This window comes from Myxine glutinosa, chromosome 1 (genome assembly GCF_964187855.1).
Source record: "Myxine glutinosa chromosome 1, kmMyxGlut1.1, whole genome shotgun sequence".
NCBI classification, from domain to species: Eukaryota; Metazoa; Chordata; class Myxini; order Myxiniformes; family Myxinidae; genus Myxine; species Myxine glutinosa.
In genome coordinates this window covers 408,802,375-408,813,070 of record NC_136261.1, presented here as the reverse complement: position 1 = coordinate 408,813,070, position 10,696 = coordinate 408,802,375, and the positions used below count along the sequence as shown (strand labels likewise).

At 46.0% G+C, this 10,696-nt stretch overlaps 1 protein-coding gene across 6 annotated transcripts in view; it reads left to right on the top strand.

Annotated features, from left to right (window-relative positions):
- Window positions 1-10,696, top strand: part of LOC137416052 (uncharacterized) — a 97,704-nt gene that overhangs the window by 66,701 nt on the left and 20,307 nt on the right. For all 6 annotated transcript variants that reach the window (XM_078770480.1, XM_078770479.1, XM_078770478.1 and 3 more), the window contains exon 14: window positions 8,835-8,951. In XM_078770480.1, the coding sequence (XP_078626606.1) occupies window positions 8,835-8,951 (117 nt within the window). The remainder of the gene's footprint in view (window positions 1-8,834; window positions 8,952-10,696) is intronic.

Sequence of the window (10,696 nt, the reverse complement as noted above, 5' to 3'; positions counted from 1 at the left end):
CCTCCCTCCTCCCCTCCCCCCTCCCACCCCTCTCCCATCCCTCCCCTCCCCCCCCCTCTCCTCCTGTCCCCCCCCCCTCTCCTCCCCGCCCGGCAATGCCGGGTACTTCTGCTAGTATATATATATGTATGTATGTATGTATGTATGTATATATATATATATATATACACATATATATATATATACACATATATACATATATGCATATATACATACACTAGCTCGGCTCGGCTCGCTGCGCTCGCCTCACCAGGCGTCGTTACTGAGGAACGGGCTTATTTTAGCTGAGGATAATGACTGTACCTGAGTTACTGTGTTGTCATGATTTCCACCAATCATAATACAAACAATTATTTAGCACAAATGTATTTGTTGTGTTTGTGATATTACATTTTTATAAGCCATTTAGGTTGAAGATTCAGGTTGAATGGTTTTTTGTTTTTTTTCAAGAAAGAACCCTTCAGCACATACATAAGGGAGGGGTAGGTGCAGACTGGAAGTTTGGGACGATTACACCTCACCACCACGTAATTCAAAACACCTCACCACCACGTGATTCAAAACACCTCACCACCAAGTAATTTAAAACACCTCACACCAATAAAACGTAATAAAAACACCTCACCACCACGAAATTAAAAACACCTCACCACGAAATTGAAAACACCTCGCAGCCATCAAACACGTAATAAAAACACCTCACAGCATAAAACACGTAATAAAAACACCTCACCACCACAAAAATAAAACACCTCACGGCCATAAAACACGTAATAAAAAAACACCACCACAAAATTAAAAACACCTCGCAGCCATAAAACACGCAATAAAAACACCTCACAGCCATAAAACACGTAATAAAAACACCTCACCACCACAAAAATAAAACACCTCACGGCCATAAAACACGTAATAAAAAAACACCACCACAAAATTAAAAATACCTCGCAGCCTTAAAACACGTAATAAAAACACCTCACAGCCATAAAACACGTAATAAAAACACCTCACCACCACGAAATTAAAAACACCTCACAGCCATAAAACACGTAATAAAAACACCTCACAGCCATAAAACACGTAATAAAAACACCTCACCACCACGAAATTAAAAACACCTCACAGCCATAAAACACGTAATAAAAACACCTCACCACCACGAAAGTAATAGCACCTCACGGCCATAAAACACGTAATAAAAACACCTCACAGCCATAAAACACGTAATAAAAACACCTCACAGCCACGAAATTAAAAACACCTCACAGCCAATAAAACACGTAATAAAAACACCTCACCACCACGAAAGTAATAGCACCTCACAGCCATAAAACACGAAATTAAAAACACCTCACAGCCATAAAACACGTAATAAAAACACCTCACAGCCATAAAACACGTAATAAAAACACCTCACAGCCACGAAATTAAAAACACCTCACCACCACGTCATTTAAAACACCTCACCACCAAGTAATTCAAAACACCTCACCACCACATAATTCAAAACACCTCATCAACTAATTCTAAACACCTCACCACCACATAATTAAAAACACCTCACCACCACGTAATTAAAAACACCTCACCACCACGTAATTAAAAACACCTCACCACCACGTAATTAAAAACACCTCACCACCACGTAATTAAAAACACCTCACCACCACGTAATTAAAAACACCTCACCACCACGTAATTAAAAACACCTCACCACCACGTAATTAAAAACACCTCACCACCACGTAATTAAAAACACCTCACCACCACGTAATTAAAAACACCTCACCACCACGTAATTAAAAACACCTCACCACCACATAATTAAAAACACCTCACCACCAATTAATTCAAAACACCTCACCACCATGTGATTTAAAAACACCTCACCACCATGTGATTTAAAAACACCTCACCACCACATAATTCAAAATACCTCATCACCACGTGATTCAAAACCACCACAACGTTATTAAAAACACTTCACAACCACGGAAACAAAAGTTTGAGAGAGTCGTTAAGTGAGAACACAGACACTGCCCAGATGTGTAGATATATAGATAAATGACTGTACCCGATTTGTCGTCGTTTAAACCAATCATAATTCAAACAATTATTTTGCACAAATGTATTTGTAATATACGTGATATCACATTTTATAAACAATTGAAGTTGAAAAAAAAAAAATTCCCAAAAAAATCCCCCCCCCCCCCAAAAAATAATAATTGGAAAATTTTTCAAAATAAATACCCTTAGGACATACCGACGGGAGAGAAAAGTGCATTCCAGAAGTTTGGTACGATTTCACAAAAGTTTGAGAAAGTAGTTCAGTGACAACACAGGACAACACAACACAACACAGGACAGACGCTGCACAGATATATATATATATATATATAGATATGTAAATTTATATATATATATTGTTGCGGATCCCGGGTTCGTCGATGTACTAAGGGTGATTTAGGCCCTGCTCCCGTTCAAACTCCGGGTCCACTGAGGCCGCCGACCACAACTACTAAACTCGTGATTGACGGATTGCTAGGCAACTCCAGCCGCCGAGCCCGCAGCTGTGCGTGGAAGGGTTAACGGTCACAACCCGAATACCTTCGGACACACACAGCCGTGGGAACGGGGACTGAACCCCGCACAAGTCACGCTTCTTCCTGACGCCCGGGCCGAGCGGTTGTGCGTCGCATGACCCATGCCGTTACACTATCGGACCCGATTGAGTGGTTTTAATTCGGGCGATGCGAGGTCAATGGATGGGAAATAACAATGACGGCCAGGTTGGAAGTACCAAACACAGTATTTATTTACAGGTATGCATAGGACACAGACAAAGCAAAGAATCTTAACAGCCTTACCTATGTGCCCAGACAAGGGCCCTCATTCGTTTGGGAAAGTGACGTGACGTGACGGTCACGTGACGTGACAGCCCCGAGGGAATTCATCCAAAGTAAATTGTTCTCTCTCTCATGCACAGATTTATCCCATCTCGTCTTCAGTTGTCATACCCTTCCTCCCGTCCATGGTACACGGAATCTTGTGGTGAGGCTGTTGCCCAGAAACAACTTGCCTTCGTCTCCTGGAAAGCAAATCCAACGGAAGGAAATCTCATTTCCTTTCACAAAGCCCGAAACAAGTGTGTGTCCACCCTCAGGAGAGCCAGGAAACAATATCTCTCCGTTCTCAAGACCGAACTCTCTTATCTGTCTCCCTCTTCCAAATCCTGGTGGCGTCTGGTCAAATCCGTTTCTGGTGTTTGTTCCCCCTCCATCCCCTCCCTTACCTCAAACGGCTACACAGCTGACTCCGCACGTGAAAAAGCTGAATGCCTCAACTCTGTGTTTGCCTCTAAATCTTGTGTCCCAAACCCATCCCTCTCTGTACCCACCATACCCAGTCGTACCCTGCTGCTCCTGGACTCCGTGTCCTTTCCTCCTGACAAGGTGGAAAAGTTTCTGTCAACCCTCGACTCTGATTCTGCAACTGGACCCGACGGCATCAGCCCACGGGTCCTAAAATCCTGCTCTGCTGCTCTATCTCACCCTCTCTCTGTTCTCTTCACCCTCTCTTTTGCTCAAGGTCAACTGCCATCTGCTTGGAAATCAGCCAACATCACCGCTTTGCACAAAAAAGGTGCAAAAACAGATCCTAGCAACTACAGACCAATCAGCCTTCTCCCAATTATCAGCAAAGTCATGGAATCCATCATTGCTTCGGATATGAAATCTTTCCTCTTCTCCAATGGCTTGATCTCTGATCATCAATTTGGTTTCAGACCAGGTCACTCTACTCTGGACATGCTGCTTCTGCTGTCTCAACAATGGATGGAGGTCCTCAATGCCAAACAGGAAATTAGAGCTGTCTCCCTCGACATATCACGTGCCTTCGACACGGTCTGGCACCCCGCTCTGCTCACCAAACTCTCCTCCTTTGGTATCCATGGAAATCTCCACGCATGGCTGGCGGACTTCCTCTCTAGTCGTCGTCAACGTGTGGCCCTGAATGGGTTTCTCTCATCTCCTCTTCCTGTTCAGGCTGGAGTTCCCCAAGGCAGTGTTCTGGGCCCCGTGCTTTTTCTGGTCTTCATGAATGATCTCTCTGACTCTCTCGAAAATCCTCTCTATCTCTTTGCTGATGACTCCACTCTCTGCCGCTCCATTCCTCTTCCCTCAGATCGGCAGTCTGCTGCCTCCTCACTCTCTGAAGACCTGGACAAAATCACAGACTGGTCAAACAAGTGGAACATGTCTTTCAATCCTGACAAATCTCACACTCTTACTATGTCTCTCCGAAAAGATCGACTGGACAACCCTCCCATCTACTTTCTCAACAATCCTCTCCAAGAAGTTCTGTCGCTCAAGATTTTGGGTCTCACTATCTGCCATGATCTTTCTTGGGAAAACCACATTTCCAAGCTGGCCTCCAAAGCCAGTCGTCGACTGGGCATCCTCCGTCGTGCGAAGTCCTTCCTCGGCACACCTGAGCTCCTCACCACATACAAGGCTTTCATCCGCAGCTCAATGGAATACTGTTCTCCCCTATGGGCCGGTGCTCCTGCCTCACACCTAGCTCGGCTTCACGCTGTTGAAACCAAAGCTTTCAGAATTATTGGAATCTCCCGCGATGAAGCTATCTCTGAGGGCCTTTCACTCACTCACCGCAGGCAGGTAGGTGGTCTTTCTGTCTTCTACCGACTCCTCTCCGGCCTTGCACCCCCAGCTCTCTCTGTGCTCTGTCCCCCAAATATTCCTACAGGTCGCACAAGATCTGCCAGCAACCCTCTGATGGTTAAACTGCCGAAATCTCGGCTCTCTGCTCACCTTCACTCTTTCATTCCTCTTTTCTCCCGCCTCTGGAACAAACTCCCTCACTCCCTTCAATCCCACTCCTCCCTCCAGGTCTTTAAAACAGCTGTTCACCACCATCTCTTATCTTCCCCCATCCAAAACCTTGATCTTTTCTACCCCCGCTAATTCACCCCAGATCCACCTTGTTTGAAATTCCAACTTCTTTCCTGGAAGTCCTGGCAGTGTCCATATGTTTTATACCTCTCCCACCGTCCCCTTCCCACGCCCCCCCCCCCCCAAAGCCCTCGCCCTCTCAGATCTCTCGATGTCTCCATGTCTCTCGGTCCCTGCTCTCAAATGTTGTGTTTGTGTCCTTCCCCCTCTCTCCCCATCTTGTCTACCGCTCCCTATGTTATACGTTTTATGTGTCGGTTTGTCTTTCTGTGTGATTAATGTTCGCTCTTTCACGAGCCTCGATCTTGTATACAAAAAAAAAAAAGAAAAAAAAAAAGGGGGGGAGAGGGTAATGCGCAGGGAAGCGTGGCCGTTTCGTGCAGCTCGCCCGGGGGGGTGCTTGGTCGTGCAGCTCGCCCAGATGGGCTTGGTCGTGCAGCTTGTCCGGATGGGCTTGGTTGTGCAGCTCGTGCGAATGGGCTTGGTCGTGAAGCTCGTGCGAATGGGCTTGGTCGTGCAGCTTGTGTGAATGGGCTTGGTTCTGCAGCTCGTGCGAATGGGCTTGGTTGTGCAGCTCGTGCGAATGAACTTTGTGGACGAAAGCCCCAGGAATCGCTCCAACCCAAGGCGCCAACAGCCGAGACGATCGCGGCAGGGACGAAGAGCGATGATGAACCAGGAGCAGGAACCAGAGGACCGATCAGGATAGCAGGAGCTCAGCGAGAGAGAGAGAGTGTGTGTTTATGGTCTGGGTTGTTATAACATCCCAACCCCTTCCTGAATGTTCCATGGGTCTCAATTGGCCGCCGGGGGTCACGTGACGTGACAGCCCCTCATTGGTCACCCTCGGCCACCCCCCATGCCTTCCCTTTAGCTCCCATTGGTTGTTCGCTGCTGCTCCTCCCAGGAATGTCTCGTTCCTCCTTCGGGGAAGGTTTTATTCCTCTTTCAGGCCTGCAGGGCCGAGTCTAGTCCCATGACGAGGCACTTTAGGCCTCAACGAGGCCTACAATCATCCTGCCTGACTCAACGCATTATTTGTTTTCTTTCTAAACACTGGAAAGGGCCTATGCTTTACATTTAATAAGAAATAACTAATTGTAGGAGGCTACATGTTGTGGTGTAACTAACTATAGGGGGGTTGCCTTTATTCGCAAAACCGCAACAATATATATATATATATATATATATATATATATATATATATATATATATAGATAGATAGATATATATATATATATATATATATATATATATATATATATATATATATATATATATAGATAGATAGATAGATATAGTTAGATAGATAGATATAGATAGATAGATATAGTTAGATAGATAGATATAGATAGATAGATATAGATAGATATAGATAGATAGATAGATAGATATATACATGTGTGTGTGTATATATCTTTACATGCCCTGCGGCGGTTTGGTTCCTTGCTTCTTGGGAACGCCAGAAGAGTTAGAGATTAAATGACGACCTGTCGGGCCACGGACTACATCCTGACGGGTGCAGATCCAGTGAAGCGCTGGTACATAGCACCAGGAACCATCTCATCGAAGGGCGAGTCTGTAAGCAGCTCCAATCACCTTCTGACTCGGTGGTGCTTGGTGGCTCTACTGTGACCAGCGACACTGTATACATACATACATACATACATGTATATCTACCATATAAAACAAAGTCAGTTTGTGTGTTTGTACAGTTGTCTGTCCCCCTTCATAAGCATAGGTTTCAAATGGCCAATCTTTTGACGTGAATGTGTGTTTAATATGGTCTATTTTATATATATATATATATATATATATATATATATATATATATATATATATATATATATATATATATATATATAAAAAATAACCCAGTGTATACCCTGGATAAGAATTAAGAATAGGTACGCCGTATCCCTGCGTGTCGTAAGAGGCGACTAAGAGGGTTGGCGTCAGGACGGGTATCCGGCCATAAAAACATTGCCTCAAAAAGAGAACCATGACAATTACAACTACATGTGGGCAGGGTACAGCCCGAAGTGGAGATCGGTTTCTGAGGTTTGGGACATGGAATGTAGGGACAATGACAGGGAGATCAGGAGAAGTGGTGGAAGTATTGGTCAGAAGAAGAGTGGACATATGTTGTGTGCAAGAGATGGAAGGGAAGTGGTGTGAGAATGGTGAAGGGTAGGCAGGGACAGAAATACAAGTTTGTGTGGAAAGCCTCGATTCAGTATACACACAAAAAAAGAAAAAAAAAAGAAAAAAAAAAAAGGTGCCCGGAGGGCGTGAATGGTGCTGGTGTCCTGTTTTCTGAGGAGTTTGTAGACAGTGTGGTGAGTGTGACTAGAGTGAGTGATAGGTTGATGATGGTGAAAATGATGATTGGAAAGCTCTTGGTGAACGTCATCTCGGGATATGCTCCGCAGGTTGGTCGAAGCGATGAAGAGAAGGACAAGTTCTGCTGTGTGATAGAGAAGCTGATGGAAAACGTGAAAGATGAGGAAGTTGTTGTGGTAGGAGGAGACCTAAATGGACATGTGGGAAGGAGTATGGATGGTTTTGACCGAGTTCATGGGGGTTACGGATATGGTGTGAGAAATGGAGAAGGTGAAAGGATTTTGGAGTTTGCTGATGGAGCTGATTTGCTGATTTGTAATACTCAGTTCCAGAAAGAGGATAATAAGCTTGTTACATACACGTCAGGTGGGTCGACGACAACCGTTGACTACCTGATGGTGCGTAGGCGAGATAGGGGGCACCTCCGGGACACAAAGGTGATCCCGGGGGAGGAGGCTGTTTCACAGCACCACTTGGTTGTCTGCGACGTAAGGGTGAAAGGTGCAAGGAGAGCTCGGCGGGTGAAGTACCAACCGAGAATGAAGGTGTGGAGGTTGAAAGAGGTGACAGTAAGGGAGGCATTAAAAGAGAGGCTGAGTAGGGTAGTGGATGATGTGGTTGAGCTTGAAAGTGGTTGGATGTCAATGAAAGCTAGTCTGTTGGGAGCCGTTGGTGAGGTATGTGGATGGACAAAAGGACCACCGAGGCACTTGGAAACATGGTGGTGGGATGATGAAGTTGGAAAGAGGATTGACGAGAAGAGGAAGAAGTTCAAGGAGTGGCAGAAGGCGAAGGGTATGGGAGCAGAAACAGCAGAGCATGAAAGTTATAAGGCAGCCAGGAAGGCTGCAAAGAAAGAGGCAGCAAAGGCGCAGGAGGCATGTAGGAAAATGTTCGGAGAACAAGGAGAGATGCAGAAAATAGGGCAAAATGGAGAAGATTGTCATGGGGACCGCAAGGCTAACCCCCGCTCTAGCATATATATATATATATATATATATATATATATATATATATATATATATATATATATATACACACACACACACACACACACACACACACACAAGTTCAAAACACTCCTGGTCACAAGTGTGCCGCACTGACCGGGTCCTCAGTCGAGGTCCTCAGCATCATCCAGTTTCGGCCCTTCAACCTCGATACGGTCAGCTAATGAGGGCCAGCAGGGGCACATACACATCCACATGCAGCAACTACACCTGGATGCGTACATACCCCCACCCCACCCCCAGCCAGTGCGAATACACACAACACAACATGCATTTTAAAGGCCATTTTCCCTGCGAGAGCGGGGGTTAGCCAATAGCGGTTAGCCAAAGTGCGAATGCAGACTACAATAACAAAATCGCCTCCACATCCAGAATCCACAGCACCAAACAAACATGGTGGAACAAATACATATTGTAGTCCATATCTAGCACATTTCCCCTCCCTTATTTGTTGGAGCTACTTAGTTTTTCGATTCCTGTGTGTAAGTCTGAATGCTGTGGAATTCCTCAGGTTTCCCGTGATGGTGAAAGAGTCGTGGAATGTCAGCTTGAGACGCACAACAAGAAGAAGGTCACCTTCAAGTTTTGCCACGACGCCGACAATCCCGAGGATATCACCCTGTACATGGTAAGAAAGTTTTGTTTGTGCAGATATATAAACATTTAACATAGAAGGAAAAGGTTTCTGTTCATTTTCAGTCAGGTGCACGTTTGGCAAATGTTCATGTGTGCAAGATGATTGCGGCTAATGTACGCACCATGTTGGTATCGCCCTGTTTGTACGCAGCTGCAAATGGTAACAATGGCATGAACGCCGGGTACATAATTATTTATTTGTTTTGTTGTGCCGCCAACCCCGTTGCGTTGCCTCGTTTACGCAAAATGCTGATCGATTTGTCCGCAATACTGGTCATCGTCACCCTGACGTCATTTATCTCTCCCACAAGCCTGGATCTCTGCATTAAGAGGAACTCGCAAAGTTTTGAAACCACCCTCTGTTTGCAAATATGTTTGGGCACGCTTATAAACCAGGAACTACAATTATCCTCCCTTTTATCCTTGTCCTGTTTGCGTTATGAAATTGCTCGGCTGTCATAACATTGTGCAGAAGCATCCCGTGATGTTTTATGAGATTTAAATACCACTCTTGGTCAACAGGGCTGGTAGGATGGCCTCGAGGTACGGCACGCACACTCGTCTCGAAGCTCTCTTGCCTGGGTTTGAATCCCTTTGTAGCTGTCTAGTCTGGTCCTGGGTTTGAATCCCTTTGTAGCTGTCTAGTCTGGTCCTGGGTTTGAATCCCTTTGTAGCTGTCTAGTCTGGTCCTGGGTTTGAATCCCTTTGTAGCTGTCTAGTCTGGTCCTGGGTTTGAATCCCTTTGAAGCTGTTTAGTCTGGTCCTGGGTTTGAATCCCTTTGAAGCTGTCTAGTCTGGGCCTGGGTTTGAATCCCTTTGAAGCTGTCTCGCCTGGGCCTGGGTTTGAATCCCCTTTGAAGCTGTCTCGCCTGGGCCTGGGTTTGAATCCCTTTGAAGCTGTCTCGCCTGGGCCTGGGTTTGAATCCCTGTGAAGCTGTCTCGTTTGGGCCTGGGTTTGAATCCCTTTGAAGCTGTCTCGTTTGGGCCTGGGTTTGAATCCCTTTGAAGCTGTCTAGCCTGGGCCTGGGTTTGAATCCCTTTGAAGCTGTCTAGCCTGGGCCTGGGTTTGAATCCCTGTGAAGCTGTCTCGTCTGGGCCTGGGTTTGAATCCCCTTTGAAGCTGTCTAGCCTGGGCCTGGGTTTGAATCCCTTTGAAGCTGCCTCGTCTGGGCCTGGGTTTGAATCCCTTTGAAGCTGTCTAGCCTGGGTTTGAATCCCTTTGTAGTTGTCTCGCCTGGGCCTGGGTGTGAATCCCTTTGAAGCTGTCTAGCCTGGGCTTGGGTTTGAATCCCTTTGAAGCTGTCTCGTCTGGGCCTGGGTTTGAATCCCATTGAAGCTGTCTAGTCTGGTCCTGGATCCCTTTGAAGCTGTCTAGCCTGGGCCTGGGTTTGAATCCCTTTGAAGCTGTCTCGTCTGGGCCTGGGTTTGAATCCCTTTGAAGCTGTCTCGTCTGGGCCTGAGTTTGAATCATGGTGATTCTTCAATCTGTGTGCAGCCTCTCGGATGGACCGGAAACTAGCAATCCTGTCTGCCAACATTAGTTGGTGGACGTTCAATGTCCCACGGTCCCCTTCGCTCGGAGTAGGCGATCTATTGCCATCACCATGAACAAGTTACAAATTCCTGCCAAAACTACTGCTGGGAAGGCTGTGGCAAACCCCCTAGTGTAACCCTTACCAGAAATGGGTATAGGTTGGTGCTTTGGACTTTAACCCTGTGTCTGAGCAAAATGAGAGG